Below are 19,758 nucleotides of genomic sequence, written 5' to 3'. Positions count from 1 at the left end.
AGAGGGTAAAAAAAAAAGATTGTGAGCCAATCAGAAGCTAGCGTTCTCCAATCCAACCAATCAGCAGGCACCCGGTCTAGCGCAACAAGTCAAAAGTGATGAACGGATATACTGTCCAATCAGTGTTTGTGATGTTTGTAATTTGTCCAATCAGAGAAAAGTCTTAAGTGAAAGGGGAGGGCAGGGATAGGCAAGGTTGGTAGTTCCGCGAGTTAGCTCTGTCTTGCCAGGCTGCCGTGGTAGAGGACGTTGGAGTCACTGGAAGCAGAGAGACACCCAAATTCAACGTTCTTCTGATTGTGAATTAACGTCAAGTCTTATTGAGCTATGTTTTCCCGCGTTGCAAGACCAGCACTAAACATCGCCCGGGGTCTCTCCACTTCATCGCAGGTAAAATAGCAGCACTGTTGCGAAAAGTTTTAAGAATGCCAAGGCTGGTGAGGTCAGCGAGCAGGAGAGCGCAGCGCTTGGCGTGCCCTCTGAGAGGAGTTTAGGCGCTTGCTCTGTGCTCTTAAGTTTTTTATATTATTATGCCTCTGGCAACCCTTGTTAGTTCAAGGCTGCGTGTCAATGGGGTTGTGTCAATGCGGTGGTCCTGAAAGTGCATCACTGATGGCTTTAAAAGTTGGGGACGGGCGAGTTGGCCGGTTTTTATCTGGCCACTAACATTGTATTCCCTTTGGAAAATACGGACTTGAGCCGGGTACACAGATACAGCCCTGGAAGGTCGCGCTGTTCTTTCTTAAGGAGCTAGGCTGCTTCGTGGCCTGTTCTGCACGGCCATCACAACGCAGTCTCATTTCCCCCCGGCTTTGTTCAGCTGGAGACTGCAGCACCATTTCCTGTGTCTTAATCCGAGGTCGGGAAGCGTTAACGGAGGTGTCTTGTGATAGCTGCCGGTAACCCAGTCCGTTTCGTATTTATTTGTAGGCCATGGCGGAGAGGCTTTGAAACACTATATGTCTTGTTTTTACTGGCTGAGATAGTTTGTAGTTTAGGTGTGTCATTCGCAAGGTCCCCGCTGTAGCTGTAGGTTATGCATGTTTTTTGGGGGGTTGCTTGAGTTTTAATTTTACTTAAAATTATTACTGATTTAGAATTGCATGGGACTGAATAGGATGCTGAGGGTTTTTTTCCAGTTTTTGGACTGACTGTCTCCCGCCGTGTCAGGTGCTCCGCGTGTTTCGCTGCGCCTGCTGTTGATGCACTAACTCCGTCTTGTGACGTCACACGCGCACGCCTGTCGAGAAGCAGGTTCCTCTGGCTGATCGATACGGTATTGCTAATGTCAAGAACCGGACTTCATTCTAACACAGAAGCACCGCACTAAGAGGACTGTACCGGCAGAGCTGTGTGCTGGGCTCTGGAGGTGACATTGAACAGCAGCGTAGGGTGGTGGAGAGAGATTCGGCCTGTAGCTTTACTGTGAGCTTTTCAGAAAGTCAGTCTCTTTATTAAGGCCAGGATTAAGTTACTTTTTAGTACAAATTCTTTCATGATGATCAAATATATATGAAAAAGACTAGTGCACTTTTCTGCACAAAACAAAAACTAGGTATCTGAGATGTCAACTGTAGTAAAACAATCTACTGTTCTCTTTTTGGCAAAAGGAAGAAACTGAACTTTTTTTTCAAATTTATTCTGTATGATGTTTGAAATATTACTGTTCCAATAACCCCTGAATGGAGAATAACCCAGGTTGTCAGTGCTAGTGCATTCTTGAATGCTTTTATCAGAACTCCCCACCAGATATAGCTCGGTTTTTACTGGCTCTACGCCATTCTGCTAAAATCAGCCTAATCAATTTCCAGACATCTTTTTCTTGCCAGGCTTGAATGAGTTTTTCCCCCTTAAAAAGAGGTAGTTTTGTTTTTATCTTCATTCTCTTTTCATTTCTTTATTGCAACATATCCTGTTGAATGTACAGTCATTTCTTACAGCCCCAGTGTTGGCTAATTTATTCCTACAACAATGGATAAAAATGACAAATCAAGTACTGTACACGGGAAACATTGTTGCACAAAGCTGTTTATGGTGTAAGCAATAGGATCTTTGAGTGGTGTAACGTTAGTATAGTTCCCCCTGCTCTACTTCCTTTCCATTTTATTGGGGCATTTTGGCTGGTAGGAAAGCGCTGTTTTTATCCGCTGCAGGTTACACAGGTTCGTCTGAATGTACAGCTGCAAGTCCTTTGCCAAACCCCTAGACCTGTGGCCACTGACGGGGGTGGCTGTGGCTGAGGCTGGAGGCCCCGAGTTGTTCTTTCTGGGGGATCAGATCAGAAGAGGTTTCCGAGACGGATTAGGAAGTGTTTAAGACTCTCTCGCTGGCGTGGACGCTGCTGGTCTTTGTCCCTGATTAATGGCCTCTCTCGCCCCGACACTATTAGACCTGTGACCTTTTCTCCTTCTGGCATGTACAGTCTTCACTCGCAGGGGTGGTGTGTGTTTTGTGTTAATGGCCACAGGAGAAGCCATCACATCAAGCCATGGGCACAAGGCAATAAACCTACCAGTATGTGGGAGGAAACCCATGTGAACATGGAGAGAACATACAAACTCCACACAGACAGCACCCCTAGAATTAAACCTAGGGCCCCAGCACTGTGAGGCAGCAGGGTTAACCACTGCACCAACATACAGCCAGGTTTTCTGTTAATATGCCTCTTAAATCAGGACAAATTGCACTCTATCAGAAGCTATACATTAACACTTAACGCCTTTTTCCACCTGATTCTGATCTCACGTTCGTGAGCTTCCTGTGGTCCAAGTCCGATGTGTTTTTTCATGTTTGTTGCCCAACCCCACAGCTCCTCAGTAGGGAGGAGGCCAGGTGCAGGGTTGAATCATTTTTATCACCACGATGCTGCTGTCAGTGTACAAGAGAGAAGGAAGGTATTGCAGAAGAAAAAGGAAGTTCACTTCAAGTTTTTGGCACAAAAATGTGTGCCAGAGTAGTGCAGGCTCTTTGTAGTGCCTGGTATATTTGGGCAGCTTGGGGAAACTCTGGAGTCTTTAATTTGAAATGAAGCAGCGCATGGTTGAATTTGCTCAGGATTAACAGTTACGAGCACAAACCAAAATCCAGAGCTATGCCAAAAAAATCGGTAATCACGTGCGGTTTCTTCTCGCTCACAGAACAATGCCAAGGTGTCGGTGCTGGGGGCCTCGGGGGGCATCGGCCAGCCCCTCTCCCTGCTGCTGAAGAACAGCCCCCTGGTGAGCCAGCTGTCCCTGTACGATATTGCCCACACCCCCGGAGTGGCCGCAGACCTCAGCCACATCGAGACCAGGGCACACGTCACTGGTGAGGCTCTTCCTTCCTCGCCAGCCTCCCTTACTGCCAGCAGGTGTAAAACAATATCCTTGCAAAGTATTCTGCTGTGACCATGTGGAGCTGCGAGTCCAGCTCATTCAGCTGCCAGTGTTCTCTCCTGATACTTCAGAAGCTGCATCCCATCACACCTTGCTCTCCGACCGATTTAGCGCATCTCTCTGTCTTTGGAGGCTGTGCTGTCAGATCATCGTGCGAGCTGTTCAAAGGCTGGGTCTTGTTCCTGAAAGTGACGTCTAAGCACAAGTTGTTCTTGGATTTGTTGCAACCTTTTACCCCCTTCTAACAAACTACGAGAAAACCCTCAGGTTGCAGTTGAGAAGAGGTTGTGGTTGCATGATTGTAACGTGCTGTTTAAGGAATGAAAATACCTGTGTGAAATTAATCTGCAGTGCAGCTGAAATTGCTGCTGCTCGGTGTGATCATTTCTTTGATTTTTAAAAAAGGAAGAAGATACAGACATTTTAACTGTATACCCAGAGCACCACGTCTGTATGGGCTGAACTGCTGCTGGGAGAGGAGATCGGTGTTTCTCAAGTGTCGGTTGTTTGTGTCTCAGGGCACATGGGTCCGGAGCAGCTGGGAGAGGCCCTGAAAGGCAGTGAGGTTGTGGTGATTCCTGCAGGGGTCCCCAGGAAACCAGGTGTGTGGACGTGTGCGCCGCAGTCCGCTCTTTTCTCACGCACAGTGCTTGCAGTCTTGACAGTGTGCCGAGAGATCGTCGCCCAGGCTCTAGGCTCCTGTAGAGTCTTCCATGTGAGATGTGAAATGTCATGTGCAGTAAACTTTTAGATGCAATCCCTCACACATAGCTGAGCAGGTGGTCCAGGGGTTCCCCTGAAATCCTTTGGTGTGTTCCAGGCATGACTCGCGATGATCTCTTCAACACCAACGCCACGATCGTGGCGGTCCTGGCCGACGCCTGTGCCCGCCACTGCCCCGAGGCCATGATCTGCGTCATTGCCAATCCTGTGAGTCCACCCGCGGCACTGCGAACAAGTCATGATTCCTGACGAGGGTTAGGGTGAGGAACAGGTGGTCGGGCCCTTTTCCACACAGTGGGCTGTTTAAAAAAAAAAAAAAAAAAACAGCTGAAATTTAACATTGGAAAAGCAAGATAGGGTCCAACGGTTTAATCCAAAAGTGGCTTGGTGATTTTAAATCTTAAATAAATCCTTAAGTAAATAATTGCGAACCCAAATTTCCTTTGTTTTACCAAGTTAAACTTTGTTAGAGCATGCCACAAACACCTGAACACTCTTGCAGTCCCCAAAGGTAATCTGAACCTCTGAGAATTTGCTTGTTTCTTGCAGGGGTAGATTTTCTAGTGCACTAAATATTAAACTAATTATTTTCTTTATAATTAAAAATAAAAACTGCGACAGTGTGTTATTTGCAGATGGAATTTTTTAGTGCAAAGCACAGGGACCTTGTACCACAGCTCCCACGCAAGACTAATGGAGGTTTTCCGTAGGTGAACTCCACTATTCCCATTACCTCGGAGGTGTTCAAGAAGCACGGAGTCTACAACCCCAACAGGGTTTTTGGAGTGACGACGCTGGACATTGTGAGAGCCAACACCTTTGTGGCAGAGCTGAAAGTAAGGATTACATTCTACTGCCCGAGACTTATATAGAGGTCTACTGTTTTCTACTGTTTTGTCCACAACAAAACGGCCTCAGTGAGAAGCTCCCTCTTTCCCTTGGGTGACCGTGAGAAATCAAGCCCGTTTCAGGTGCTCATAGCTACAAAGCACATCTCTTGATGATGAAGAGGATGTTAACGCTTGATCCTGCACTTTTCATAAAATCCTCTCAAAGTGCATTCCAATAAAGCAACCCAAATTAAGCAAAATAAAATACGGAATGAAATCAAACAACTTCGTATCCAAAACAATACAGTAGCTAAAGTCGGACAGCGGTAAGGACTTTCTTGTATAGATGTACATGATGGTATGGGTGGAGTGAGGGGCGTGCTCATGGGCTCAAAAGTTCAACAGGGCTCCTGTCACAAGTCCCCACTTTCTGAGCAATCACCTTGGGCCCAGTACCTGACAGAAGGCAGGCGCAGCCAGTCCACAACAAAACAGATAATAGAGATGCTGATTTATTCATGATGCAGCCAGCAGGAGCACAAGGAATTAAGAGAAAAAGGGGTCTAGCTCCTGAGCTAAAATATTTGCTGTGTATAGTTCTTATTGTGCTCCTGCTGACTGCTTTGTAAAGAAATTGGCAGCATTTTTTCCCCCTTTCTGTTGTATACTGGCTGAGCCTAACCTCGACTAGGTTCTGGGTCCCAGGTGATTGCTCAGAAAGGGGGAGCCTGTGACAGCACCCCTATTATTTGACCTCCTTACAGAATGATGCTCGCTTTCAGGTCCATCAGGGGATCGTAGCATCCTCCCAACCTGAGCTCCACACATGGGATCAGCAACTCTATATACTGTCACCCACGGCAACCACACCAACCAATCACACACACCCTTTTCTGAGGCCTGGAATCCAAGCAGTCCTGACCAATCACTGTGCTCACTTCAGCACACGCCCCTTTCCCTACCCAAGTGCCACAACACTTGCCTTCAGCATCTGACGAAAGAGCCTGAAACATTAAAAATTACAGTGTTTCATTTGTCATATGGTGGACAGCTGTTTGGAATATTGTTTCATCTGCCCCCTGATTTTTAATTTGGGGATGTCTGAGTCTGACGGAGGTAAATGATTCTCTTGCAGGGCCTAGACCCAGCAAGGGTCAACGTGCCTGTGGTAGGAGGTCATGCAGGAAAGACCATCATCCCTCTCATCTCTCAGGTAGGCTTCTGGGAAGGGCCAGGCGATCGCGGCTCTGCTGTGCAGGGTGCTCTCCTGCAGGGGTGGCCATAGGGAAGCTTTTGTTTGAAGGCTGAGTGATTGCAAGCACGGCTTTGAAGTGTGGAATAATTCCCTTCCGATCTGAGGCTTGTGTCCTTGCTGGGACTGATCTCGGTGGTGGAGAAGATGTAGTTTTGTCTGTTCCTCAGAGACGGTTCCTCCCTCACGGTCATTTTCTTGCCGACTTGCTGATTAAATGTTCGCTGTTCGCTCTTTGTTTCAGTGCACGCCCAAGGTGGAGTTCCCTGAGGACAAGCTGACCGCCCTGACACTCAGGATTCAGGAGGCCGGTACGGAGGTGGTGAAGGCGAAGGCGGGAGCTGGTGAGTTCAGCTGCTTGTGTGCTGTAGGGCAGAGCGATGGGCGTTTCTGGTGGCATTGCTTTAAACTAAACCATCTCTCGCCCGCTTCTGCTGTGTAGGGGAAATCGATATCGAGAAACTAGTCTGTAGTCCTGAATAACAGTCGGGAGTTTCGGAGTCTGTTCCGGTCGTGTGTGGGATGCTATATTAATTGTTTTTCACGGGCGCAAGACGTGCTCGACACCCCCATAATCGTTTTGTGCCCTCCTGCCACAGGGTCTGCCACGCTGTCCATGGCCTACGCCGGCGCCAGGTTCGTCTTCTCCCTGCTGGACGCCATGAACGGCAAGGAGGGCGTCGTGGAATGCTCTTTCGTGAGGTCGGAGGAGACGGAGTCCCCCTACTTCTCCACACCTCTTCTGCTCGGGGTACGTCCCGTTTCCTTGGTGCAAAAAGGGCGAGATGATATTGTGGCTGAAATAGTGCAGTGACGAGGGCAGGGCTGGGGGTACTGTCTGTGTGGAGTCTGCATGTTCTTCTTGGGTTCGTGGGGGTTTCCCCTGGGTGCTCCAGTTGCCCCCGACAGTCCAAAAATATACCAATAGGTTAATTTGCTTCTTATAAAACTGTCCCTGGTATGAGCGTGTCTGCTCAGTGGTGGACTGGCGTCCCATCCAGGGTGTATCCTGCCTTGCGTCCGTTGCTTGCTTGGATATCCAGCTCCCCCGCAGCCCTGAATTTGATCAAGTGATGAGAAAATGGATGGCCAGTGCAATTATGGCCGGCCATTCTCAAGAATATGGTATCTTCTCCACGTCCATATCTGGGGAAATGCCAGCGAGAGCTGGGAGAGAGTGGCGGAGAATTCCTTTCAAGGTTGAGACGGCTGCATTTCTCCCGCTCAGGTTTGTGAAGAATGTGGTGGTATTTCTTTTTTCCCTTCAGAAAAATGGCATTGAGAAGAATCTGGGGCTGGGCAAGCTGTCTGCCTTCGAGGAGAAGCTGGTGGCGGAGGCAATGGCAGAGCTGAAGGCCTCCATCAAGAAAGGAGAGGAGTTTGTCAAGAACATGAAGTGAGCCTGCCTGCAGGCTGCTGAGCTCGTCGTTATTTATGTCATGAAGTCACTTTCACGGACGCCACGCACTTGTAGAACTGAAATTCTACTCCCCTTGTCTGCCATGGTGTAGCTCTTTGTTACTGTCCAAAAAAAAAGAACATAAGTTATATCATCAATAAACAGCCTATGTTTTCTGATCTGGTGTTGGGGTGCCTTTTGAGTCTTGAGTTTCACCGGTGACGGTCTCTTTGTGTGCTGTTGGGACAAATGTCTGTGGTTTTGTTTTTGCAGGGATTTCCAGTCCATATCCCAGCATATCTGTTCCTTTTAGGCAAATAGGAGATTTTTGGGCCTAGCCTGGAGGCTGCCTATAAAGTGAAAACAAGCTCTTCAAGACTGTATCCAGGTGATGTAGGTACTCTTGAAATAAACCCTGTGGCTGTGGTCAGGCCATGCTTGAAGAATGTTACCAGAATAGCACTTAACCTTAATGTAGAATAGTGTCCGTAGCTTGGTAAGTGCAGCCAGTAGCACCTAGAGTAAGGGTATTCAAGGAGTCCTCAAGTCCCAACACCCAATATACGGTATTTTGTCCTGGTTCCCAAGATTGATTAACCTGAATCCATTTCAGTGAAGAAACCTCTTAACCGACAAGCGACGTCTTCAATGTATTCAACTCCGGGTGAGCTCTCACAGAATTCAGCGCTGATGAGTTTGATCTCTCAACCTTTCTGGCTTGTATTCATTTTGTGTGTGTGTTTCACACACAAAAAAAAGCAAAGTTAAAAGCTGAGGTGAATTTTTCATTTCAGACACTTTTTAAAAAAAAATTATAAATCTTCTGGACATTGACATGGGTTCCCAAGGCGAAAATAGGACAGGTGCAGTAGTCGTGTCCTCCTGTGTGTGAGAAGTTAAGTTTCTGTTTCTGGGAGGGTGGCAGTGCTAGGAGCAGGCCTGGCGGTGAAACGGTTAAAGAGGATGTTTGCAGCAAGCCCTCTGGTAACCTAGGAGCGCCAGCCGAGCAGCACTGCGAAACAAACACGGAGAGCCAGCGGAGGGGCGTCCTGGGGTCCCGTCCGAGGGAGACGCGCTTTCACGGAACACACGCGGTGCGATACAAACACCCGGCCACCGTGCTTGGCGTCTTCAAAGCCCGACGACTTTCGACGAAGGAAAGGGAAACGGTTTGGCTAAATGCCCCGACGCGTTGCAAGTCATCCCGCCGGACAGTGGTTTGGCTGCGAGCTGTAGCTCGGCGTTGATCTTTTGAAGGGCTGTGTCACAACCCTACCACCAGGACGGGGCGCAATGTGACTCCGCGACGCGGACACTTTCTCCCGTGGGTGCGCGCAGAGAAGTGCAAGTTTGCGTTTTTGTTTGTTTGTTTGTTTGTTTGTTCTGTCTTGTCGCGTTGTTCGCGTTGCCCCCTGAAAAAAAAAAATCACATCGCTGGGCCACAGCAACTGGTGCCTCTGTTTTTTTTTTTTCTTCCTTTTCCGACGAAATGCAAACGGAGTACGTGAGCGCACTGCTCCCATCCCTCGGTCTGAGCTGGTGTCCGAGTAAATAACCGCGCTGCTTGAAACGCCAGAGGATGTCGGGGATTCACACCGCCACCAACCGCAGCATCAAGCCGTTCAAGTCCAGTGAGGAGTACCTGTACGCCATGAAGGAGGACCTGGCGGAGTGGCTGACGGACTTGTACGGCATCAGCATCGCCGTGGACGGCTTCCTGGAGGTGCTGGAGACGGGCTCGCTGCTGTGCCAGCACGCCAACCAGGTGACCCGGGTGGCCGGGGAGTTTCTCCGCCAGTACGGCGCTGGGGCGCTGAAGATGCGGCTGCCCACGTCCGGGGTGACTTTCGTCAGCTCCGCGCAGGCGGCGACCTTCCTGGCGAGGGATAACGTGTCCAACTTTATCAGCTGGTGTCGGAAGGAGATGGACATCAAAGGTAGGGAGGGCTGCTGAGATGGAAAAAGTGGGGCTAGGAGTTCACAGTCCCGTATGCAAGCGAGAAACCAGTGGGGGGCTTTAACGATCACGTTGAGCTTTGAGCTACGTTTGGTCTTGTCGGAAAGATTAACCCACTTGCCTCTCCGGGCAGTTTGCGTTAAATGCCACGAAAGCATTTAAGTTCAATGTATTTAAAAACAAAAAAAACAAAACCGTTTTATGGTTTTTTTTTTCCAGTTTAATTTGTTTTACTGTTGATTTTAGGCACCGAGTTTTTACTTCGTCTTGTTGATTGCTAAGACATATTTCAGTAGTGTGAACCGGAAACACGGTGGCCTGTCGCCCGGGTGACACAGGTAAGTGACCTGGGACATGTCTCCACAGGACCCCGGGGACACCAGTGTCTAGACTTTATTTTACTCGGAAGAAATGTCTCCATTATACTTAGGCGAACGTAAGCTTTTCTGTTACTGTTAATTTGTTTTAAGGCTGTTGCGTGTTTGTTTATTAAAGGATACATTGTTTTTATACATCCTAAAGCTGTTTTGGTTTAATTTGTTAAGACTCAAGGGGTCTTGGAGACATTAAAAAAAATGTGGGCGATAAAAACCTCAACCACAAGGAGGAGCTGTGAGCTCGACGGAGCGTTTTTGAAGTAAATTTCTGTCTAGCCCTACCCCTGCAAAAATGGCCAATAATCTTGTGTCTTAAAACCGTTTTGACTGAACCAAAGACTTGTAGCTTTGCAAACAAAATTTATTTCTGCTTCGAATGGTACAGTTTAGGTTTTGAAAAGCAAAATCTGTTTTCATCCTCTGATCCCAGAGAGTGCTGCAGTCTTGCAGGTTTTTAAAGGGAATTTCACTACTTACCGTGTAGCCAAGGGTGACTGTTAGTGCAGGTTTCATCCATCCACCCATTTTCTAACCATTTCTTCCAGTTGTGGGTCAGGGTGGAGCTGGAGTCTGTCCCGGCAAGCGTCAGGCACAAGGCAGGGTACACCCTGGACAGGACACCAGTACATCAGAGGACAGACACACACAGACACACACACACACACACCCTGGACGGGACGCCAGTCCATCACAGGACAGACACAGACACAGACACAGACACAGACACAGACACAGACACACACACACACACACACACACACACACACACACACACACACACACACACACACACCCTGGACGGGACGCCAGTCTATCACAGAACACACACAGACACAAACACACACTCACACCAGGGCCAGTTCCCCCAGAAGCCAATTAACCCACCAGCATGTCTTTAGACTGTAGGAGGAAACCAGAGCACCTGGAGGAAACACACACAAACGCAGGGAGAACATGCAGACTCCACACAGACAGCACCCCAGGTCCAGAATTGAACCCAGGGCCCCAGCACTGTAAGGCAGGCACTGAGCCACCCTGACATGTAGGAATAACTGTACGATGCCAGTAGCCTGAGTGCAGGGCGCTCTGTGCTGCACTGCCCTGCAGCCCTGCGTCTGTGCCCCTAGATGTGCTGATGTTTGAGACGGAAGACCTGGTCTTGAGGAAGAACGAGAAGAACTTCATCCTGTGCCTCCTGGAGGTGGCCCGGCGGGCCTCCCGCTTCGGAATGGCCGCCCCGGTGCTGATCCAGCTGGAGCAGGAGATCGAGGAGGAGATCCGTGAGGACCTGGCCCTGCCCCCGCTGGAGACGCCCCTGCCCAAACCCCAGCGCCGCATGTCCGACTTCAAGAACCTGGATGCGATGGTGAGGAGCAGCTTCTCCTGGGGCTCAGCTGGGAGTGAAATACAGGAGAGCTACTGGACAGACAAATGCAGTCATTGTCCGGGCAAGCAGTTTGCTTGAGGTTAAGAGCTGTTTAAAACAAACAGAAGACTCAGTGAAATTTCTTTTGATAAGAAAGGGCAACATTCTTAAACCTCATCAGGATCCTGCTGTAGGCTCTGTGTTGATATGACAGTAGCTGACAGGTCTCTGAGGCTGAAAGTGTGATGCTCCAGCGCCGACACGTTGAATAATTCAGCAGGGAGTGTGAAACAAGGACGCGCAGATAGAAGCTACTGTTCCGCTTTAAGGCACAGAGAGTATTCTTATTGTTGTGTAAAAGTGTTAGATATTGGAGACAGCGCCAAATCCAGGGAGAACAAGCGCTGGGTTATGATCAGATATAGCGCACACCCTGTTGGATAACACTGTTATCTCCCAGGTTTCTGTTGATTGTTGGAAAGGATGCATGACGTGTCCATGTTACCAGATTGTCCTACAGGCAGGGTCATATCCAGAGCCTCTCGGCTGCCATGATGATTTGTGAGGGAGCTGCTTAGCGAGTGGAGTTAATGGTTATGCTCTGCGTCTGGTCAGCCGTACAGAGGAGCCCTGCTGGCCCTGTGACAGGCAGACTGACCCTGGGGGCCTGTGTCTGTGCAGGTGCAGTACCTGGTGAGCCGTTGCACCTGTCCCTCCCAGTTCTCCATGCTGAAGGTCTCGGAGGGCAAGTACAAAGTGGGAGACTCAGGCACGCTCATCTTTGTGCGGGTAGGTCCCTTCTGTCTCCGACATTCATTTTCCAAAGCTGCAGTTCTCCGGTTTTCAAAGGATACTTCCTTGGCCCATGGTAAATGCTGAATATCCTCTTTCATGCGTGACCAGTGTATCGCACTCTGCAAGATGCACACAGCTAAGCTGTCGCCCACAGATACAGATGTGTTTGAGTTGGCTCAGTTATGTACCTGGTATTGTGTCAGTGTATCAAGGCTGACTACTCATTTTATGGTGATATTGTGAGTCACTATATGCCTGGATGTGCCCATAACTCCTTCATTAAATGTTTTGGAAGACTAAGGAAAAGACTACCCGGTAGCTTGTTTTTTAAAAAGTTGATATTATATCGTGTTTCTGTCTGAGGAAGTGACCTTTGGATGAGTAAACATGTATGATGATTCCAAATTATTCTTTTGTTCTGTTATTCTTAAGTCAGACCAATTGTTAGGAAGTTTATTTACTTTATTTATTTACCTAGTTGATTCACTGTGCAGTGCCTCTAAAGAACAAGCCTCACAAGATTTCAGCGCAGCTGAGCCTTGAGCTAAAATACTTTTTTTCAGATAACATTATATTTCCCAAGGCAGCACAGTGGTCAACATTCCTGCCTCACAGTGCTGGGGCCCTGGGTCCAGTTCCTGGGGTGCTGTCTGTGAGGACTTTGAAAGTTCTTGCAGTGTTTGCATAGCTTTCTTCCTGGTGCTCCGGTTTCCTCCCAAATTCCAAAAACATACTGGTAGGTTCATTGGCTCCTAGAAAGTAGGACTAAAGAAGATTCTTTAATTCATCCATCAATGCTCAGGAAGAGGAGAGTTGTAACTCCCTGTCCTGGTTTCTAGGGTAGAACTGTTAAAATTGAGTTTGCATCCCGGTTGGTGCTGTTGTGTCTCTGCCCTTGCAGATCCTGAGGAATCATGTGATGGTGCGAGTGGGAGGGGGCTGGGACACTCTGGAGCACTACCTGGACAAACACGACCCCTGTCGCTGCACCTCTCTGAGTGAGTTGCTCTGCACCCCATTGCTCTCTGCAGCGGACAGGGCATCCTCCCCACTGACCCCATCTAACAGCATCCTCATGAGCATGTTTTAATAAAAAATATAGTGAGCAGGATAAGTTGGAGGCAATTCGGTCGAGAGCTTCTAATCTCATGTAGTGCAGGTGTTAGGGTCACACTAGTTCTTTAAACTTGTAATTGAATTAATTGCATACTAATCTGGAAAGCTGCTGAGCTCAAAATCCTTCAATGGCGAGAAATAGGAGTTGCTGCTCTTGGACTGACACTGATAAAGATGGCATTGGCTAGCTTCATTTTCAAGCAGGTTTTTTTTTATTTCACTGATCTAGAGGAAGTTTTAAAGACCTCTTCGTCCACTGTCAGTGCTGACTTGTACTGCTGATAGTCAAGTACAGCTCCTGTTTGTCTGTTAGCATGTACCTGGTTTAACCAGCAGACTCAAAGCCTGTTGGTGCTGACAGAGAAATCTCGCAGCTCCCAAAATGACAATGGTTCCATATTCCATCAGTCCTTGCTGAGACTTGTTTCTTTTCAAAATCTAATGATGGCATTCATCAGCATCAGGAAGTGATAAGGTCTAATATTGTTACCAAATTGGAATCAGTTTTTCTTTGTGTGTTGCTGGCACCAGTCTGCACTGACCCACATTCATGTGCTTAATATCACCTTCCAGGATGGTTGTAATCATATATTGACTGAGCTCCTATTATAAGAGACCCTGCTCTTACCTGTGATGTATCAGAACGTATCTTTAATACAGCCAGCATGTCAGTTCGGTGTTAAAATGTCAAATAGATTGTATATTTTTCATGGTCCCAACCTGATGTGAAATGTATAGAAACTGACATGTTCTGCGAAGACCTGGACTGACTTGTAGTTCCTCAGGTTTAACACTGGAGGGCCTCCAGTCCTGATATTGGAGAGTGTCTCGCAATACAGACCTTTCAACTACAATCTTAAGCTTCCATAATAGCAGTATATTTAATTTTTTCCTACTAAAATCATTTGAAGCCATTTTCTGCTGTGGAATCGACACTTGGCATGACAACGAACGAAAAAACTTCTTTAAATATGGCACAAACAAAAGACTGCAACATATGTGCTATGTTCCTCGCATTTAGACACGCTCAGGAATGGACATTCTAGCAAGGAATTCTGTCAGCATCTTCCGGCTATAAAAGAGCACGATAAAGAGCCACAGCGCACCCACAGGAGAAACGGCTGCTCTGGGGGAATATTTTTCTCAGCGTTCTCTCCGTGTCTCCTCTCTTGTCCTTGGCTCTAGCTCACAAGCAGGCAAGGTTGGTCAGTCCCCACAAGCCGGTCGCCCCCACCCACGAGATCAGGGCACGCCCCAGCCCCCAGCAGGACGCCCAGGGCCAGCCTCAGGCCGCGCTGGTGGTGAGCCGGGCGCAGGCCCCGCTGGCCCCTGTGGAGTGGACCCCCTCTGCCCCAGCCAGAGGCCTGAGGCCAGGCCGCCCCCACAGCCCGTGGGCCCGCGGCGCTTCCTCTCCAGAACCCAGCGCCAGGACCGCGAGAGAGCTGCGGCCTCCCACCCCCAGCAGGTGGGCGATCCGCGCGGCAGTCTCGCCATTGCCCCCCTCAGATGTGTGTGCTGCCTAGCCAGGGACACCCCAAGACAAGTTATTACTGACTTTATCTCAGTACACCACCCTCCATCAGGCTGTCAGTAGGAGCAGAAGATGAATGGGTAGGTAAGCAGGTAGATGGGTAGATATGGGGTCAGTAGACAGGTAGTGGGGCAGCAGGTGTACTGACAGGTGTGGAGGTGTGTGGGCAGGTGGTGGGCTGGCAGGCAGATGGGTGGGTTTATCATTAGGTATTATGAGGGTGCACAGGTGTTTAGATAGGTGAGTTGGCAAGGAAGTGTACCAACACTTGCAGAATTAAGTAGGTTGACAGGTCAGGTGCTTCTAAGTATAGCTGATTCTATGGATCAGTGTACAGAAGAGTCACTGGGGACAGCGAAGAGCTCCGATTGCCTTCACCCCAGTACAGCTCATTCCTCAGACAGGGAGGGGACACATCTTTGCATCTCTCCCTCACTTGTGCTTCACACACAGTGGGCCTGTGCACCTCAGGGGCACATGAAGAACAAATATGCACAAAAAAATAAGAGGCATTGACCTTGCTTCACACAGGAGAGATCATTTTGTAGATTAGGGCTGCTGAGGTTTCTGTGTTTAATTAAGTTGCAGCAACCAGCTAATTGCATTCATCTTCTTGTGAATGAAATTCCTTTTCGGTCTGCTGGGAAATGGCAAACCCACAGGGATGCTGCGCTTTTGCACTGTCTACATTAGCAGCTCATTTGTGCTTGAACTGAAAGCCACTTTGATCGTGCTGCTTGTTCAAACCTCAGGTCCCTGAAGTCTGTGGCTTGTGTGTGGGATGGCATATCAGGACATCTGTTGCAATTTTAGTGTGTGTGTGTGTATGTTATGTGACTGCATAGGTGATCCCTGGGCTTTGTTTCAGACTCAGGGGGAGATCTGCTACCCCTACCCACAGACAGGCCTCTGGAGAAGAAAGGGAGAGCTTACCTCAGACAGCGTCCTCCAGGACAGGAAGAGAAGAGACACGGACAGTCCCCTCCCCTCGCCTCGCCAGCAGCCTCCCTCGTCCTGCCCAGCCGACGCCAGTCTTGACCCCAGACCTCCAGCGCCCAAAAACGCCACTGGTCTTCCAGAGGGCCCAGAGCCAGCTCACCTTGCAGCCACAGCAAACTGCAGACATCAGACTGGCTCAGACCTGGTCCAGATCAAGGCTGGTGTCTGCGCTGAAGACAAACGCTGCGTCTCCCTCCAGCAGCACAGAGACAGCAGCTGAACTCCAGAGCAGAGCCCCAGCCATGGCTTGCTCCCAGAGGCAGGCTGGGATGGTAACCGGCAGGCCAGCAACTTCAGTGAGAAGCACCCACCCTGGCCCTAAACTAGAACTTAAAACCACCCAGCAGCCTGAAGCTGAGGTCAGACCATTCCAGAAGACTCCGACTGTTAGCAGATCTATCAGTCCCACCAAGCAGCTGAGCAGTAGAGCCTCAGCTTTGGCTGCCCAGGTCCACACCAGACCCATGACTCCCATTGGCAGCTTCCAGAGAGGAAGTCAAGTAGATAGGACAGGCAGGAAAACCCCTAACCCGGACGCCAGCCTGAATGGAGAGAGCAGGCGGGCCAGCAAGCTAGGCGTGAGTGTTCCCAGACAGAACGCATTAAGGTCATCGCCAGTCCCTAGCAGCTCTCTCGACAGCAGCACGATGCGCGTCAGGGTGACAGACGCTAGTGATCTGGAAGAGGCTTTCCTGAACAACAAAAACAGAGAAAGGGAATGCCTCTTCACCCCCCCACCGATCAGCCCTGAGCAAGAGTCCAGACTGTACAAAAGCCTGGAGTATGAGATCTTGTCCAACCTGCGGCTCCTGGGGGTCGAGTCCGATAACAACAGCGACGAGAATGTGGAAATGTCATGTGGTACGCAGAGCAAGCAGGACCTGCAGGAGACCTCTTCAAGACACTCCACTCCTTCCTTGGCCCGAAAGCCCCCTGCAGACGGAACATCTCACCAGAATGAGGTCAGCTTTGATGTGGTCATAGCGGAGCTTTCCAAGGGCCAAAGGACACTCAATAAGTTGGATGTGGAGAACTGGGTGGCCAAAATCCCCAACAATACCCTAAGCAACACCGCCAGAGACCCACGCACCACGTTCATAGAGAGGGCCATGGAGATGCATGCAGGCCATCTGAACATGTCAAAAGCCAACAGGGCAAGCTCCTGGTCCTCTCTGGGGTCCAGCTTGGAGTGTAAAGAGCAGACAGAAGCTGAGAAGCAGCAGCTACAGGATCCAGAACTGTTTTTGAAGGCCAGCCCTGCGTACTCCTTGGGTTCTGCAGAGATCCCTGCAAAATCCAGAACCCCGTCCTTCAAGCAGAAAAGGTCTCTCAAAAAGCCGGAGAGGGTGCCGTCAATCTTCAAGCTGAAGCTGCGTCCTAAGGTACGCCCTCGAAGAGACAACAGACCAGAGAAGAGGCCCTCGAAGATCCCGACCCCTGTCTCCCACAGACAGGGTCAGACCAGGCAGGTAAACCAGAAGCCCCACAAGTCTTCAGACAAAGTGCCAAGCAGGAACCAGCACAGCTCCCACTGCTCCATGCCCATGCTGTATTCCACTGAAGATAACCTGGGCTATGAGGAGGACACCTGGCCTGCTCCTCCCAGCGCCTTGCTTCCAGAGAGCAGCGAGCCTACTGCCGAGAAGGCAAGGAACGGAGAAGAGGAGTCCTGGGTGTAACTGCAGCCTCAGGTCCCTCTCACTGCTGTTTGAAACAATCGGCACATTCTGTCCCCTTTCCTTCTGTCTGGGAAAGTTTAAATCAAACCCGAGCTAGAAGAGGTTTAGTTCGCCATTTGGTGCAGCTACAGGCATGTGAATCATCGTATGTTTTTGACAATTTAGGCCAACCTGTTTGAAAAATATGGGCATGGGGGGGGGCATGTCAATCATCTCTGTATTGTTGACACATTTAGATGCGAGCACATTTATAATATAGTTAACTGGCTTCTAGATTAATCTATTGGCCCAAGGGTGAGTGAGTACGTTTGTGTCTGTTTCTGCTCTGCGAAGGACTGGTATCCCCACCCGTGGCTTGCTGGGATAGGCTTTTCTCCCCCACAACCCTGAACTGGGAGAAGCAGTTAGAAAATGGATGGATGTTTAAAAAGGGCCGAGAGCAAAGGCAGAAGCTAATCCCATCACAACCCGATCACCTTCTTCTGAATAGTGGGCTCTTCTTGCCTTCTCCGGATGCAGGATGCAGATGCAGGCTGGATGCAGAGGAGGGTCTCATGTTTATTTTAACCAATTACTATAAGATTGTGATTACTGTAGTTTCTTTTAATTGATCGATGCTATTTAAATTAACTTAAAGAGTGCATTTGTACTTTTTCTGTTTTCATATAAGGAAGGCTTACTTCTTTTAACCATTACATATACTATATACTGTTGTACATTATGCGATGGTGTAGGGGAAGACGTGGTTATATGTGAATGTTGCTATTTGTGACAGCCCTCTGCACCAAACCTTCACAAAGATCGAGAGACAACTGTATTTAAAAAAAACATCTGGCAGCTTCTCTGTTTGTTTCTGGTCTGATAAAATTAACAAAAGTTCCCATTCTGTCTTGGAAAAGGAAAAAGCAGGAAAAGCAATACTGAGGCCATTAAATGCTTGTCTGTAACTCAGTTAAACATTGATTCCGACAGCTCTCAGGCAGTGATTGTCCAGTTTTTAATGGGCAGAAGATTATTCTTCTGACGAGAACAGATTAGGACACTTGCTCTAGACATCCTTAAAATTCAGTCCCAGCAGAAAAAAAACAGCCTGCAGTGTCTGAAAACAGTCCACACAGTCCTTCTTTTGAGGAAGTGAAGATGACAGTGTGGCGATACGCATGCATTATGTGCCTAACGCACCATGCTGTCCGTAGAAGGGGCTGTGACATGTCTGGTTGTGTTTTGAGATATGCACAATCCTTTATTATGGAGTTTCAAACAGAAGTCCTGGAGGAGGTCAAGGCCTGTCCTCGCCCACATGTATCATGCCCCTTCTTGACTCTTTTGCGTCCTTCTCCTCCTTTCCTCCACCCCTGAAAACCGAGATAGCTGTGAAACATTCAAATGAATCCTTCCCAACACAATTAATTTAAAAATAAACCAGCACACACGCAAGTAAATTCAGGGCTGACTGCCTGAACAGGCTAATCACTTAACCTTTGCTTACAAATGAGCTGATACTAGACCTTCATTCACAGTGTGCATTGTAACACCAGATGCAGTCTGCCTGCTTAAAAACATCTTGTGACAAAGGGCCAAGGCTCATTCCTTTGGTCTATTTATAGCCCTAGTGAAGCTGCTGTCTATTAATACATTATGAGCGAAGTGTTTGTTCTGATCCTGATCGTGTCAAGTTCTGTGCGCTTTGGTGAAATTGCAATAAGGAAGAAGTGTTTGATGATCTCTTTACATTAAGCATGCCATATGTCAGCAATGAAGCAGCAGAAGAGCTTTGGTTTTATGTCATATTATTCAGTTTGAAATATTATTTTTAAAATGTGATCATATATATTTTTGTAAGCAAATACCCTGTGATTTTTTTTGATACTATTAAAATTGACTTTTGTATATTTAGATGAAATGAAGAAAAACATACTTTATCCTATTATATTCTTTAACTTTGTATGATACCTTGTGATTTTTTTTCTATTTGACGTTATTGTTTTGTATGATATTTAAATAAAATGAATATTAATGATACAATTGCTCTTAGACTCTTTAATCATGTCTGTATTTTTATGATAAAAGAAGCAGAAAGAGTACATTGCTTACTGGACACTGCCAGGTTGTCTCCCCCAGTTTGAGCTTGGCCGTGCACCCATGATGTTACAGCAGCACCCTGTTGCACTGGCAGACCCAGTGGACAGTAACTGTTAGCCCTACTCGCTGGGCAAGGATTCTCCACTGGTCCTTTGTTACCATCTCTCTCCCCAGCATCCCCACCGAATTACGATGTATCCACTTGTCTTATGCCGTCAGATTTGGAGTGATTTAAATTACACTCTTACCTGATTTTACGTGATAATGGAGAGACACAC

At 48.3% G+C, this 19,758-nt stretch overlaps 2 protein-coding genes across 2 annotated transcripts; both read left to right on the top strand.

Annotated features, from left to right (window-relative positions):
• Positions 1-208: 208 nt before the first annotated feature.
• On the top strand, positions 209-7,757 carry mdh2 (malate dehydrogenase 2, NAD (mitochondrial)). Its single transcript, XM_088616448.1, has 9 exons — positions 209-390; positions 3,138-3,306; positions 3,893-3,976; positions 4,195-4,304; positions 4,808-4,933; positions 6,063-6,140; positions 6,424-6,523; positions 6,779-6,930; positions 7,448-7,757. The coding sequence occupies exons 1-9, from the start codon at positions 328-330 to the stop codon at positions 7,577-7,579; spliced, it is 1,014 nt and encodes a 337-aa protein (XP_088472574.1). The 5' UTR covers positions 209-327; the 3' UTR covers positions 7,580-7,757.
• A 147-nt stretch (positions 7,758-7,904) lies between these two features.
• gas2l2 (growth arrest specific 2 like 2) lies at positions 7,905-19,423 on the top strand. The gene is made up of 6 exons (XM_088616440.1): positions 7,905-9,515; positions 11,040-11,278; positions 11,960-12,067; positions 12,975-13,071; positions 14,375-14,654; positions 15,589-19,423. Exons 1-6 carry the CDS (start codon positions 9,158-9,160, stop codon positions 17,396-17,398), a joined length of 2,892 nt encoding a protein of 963 aa, XP_088472566.1. The 5' UTR covers positions 7,905-9,157; the 3' UTR covers positions 17,399-19,423.
• Positions 19,424-19,758: the final 335 nt, after the last annotated feature.

This window comes from Lepisosteus platostomus, chromosome 22 (assembly GCF_059453375.1).
Source record: "Lepisosteus platostomus isolate fLepPlt1 chromosome 22, fLepPlt1.hap1, whole genome shotgun sequence".
NCBI lineage: Eukaryota > Metazoa > Chordata > Actinopteri > Semionotiformes > Lepisosteidae > Lepisosteus > Lepisosteus platostomus.
The sequence above is the reverse complement of the archived record's forward strand: the minus strand, read 5'-3'. Positions and strand labels throughout refer to the sequence as shown.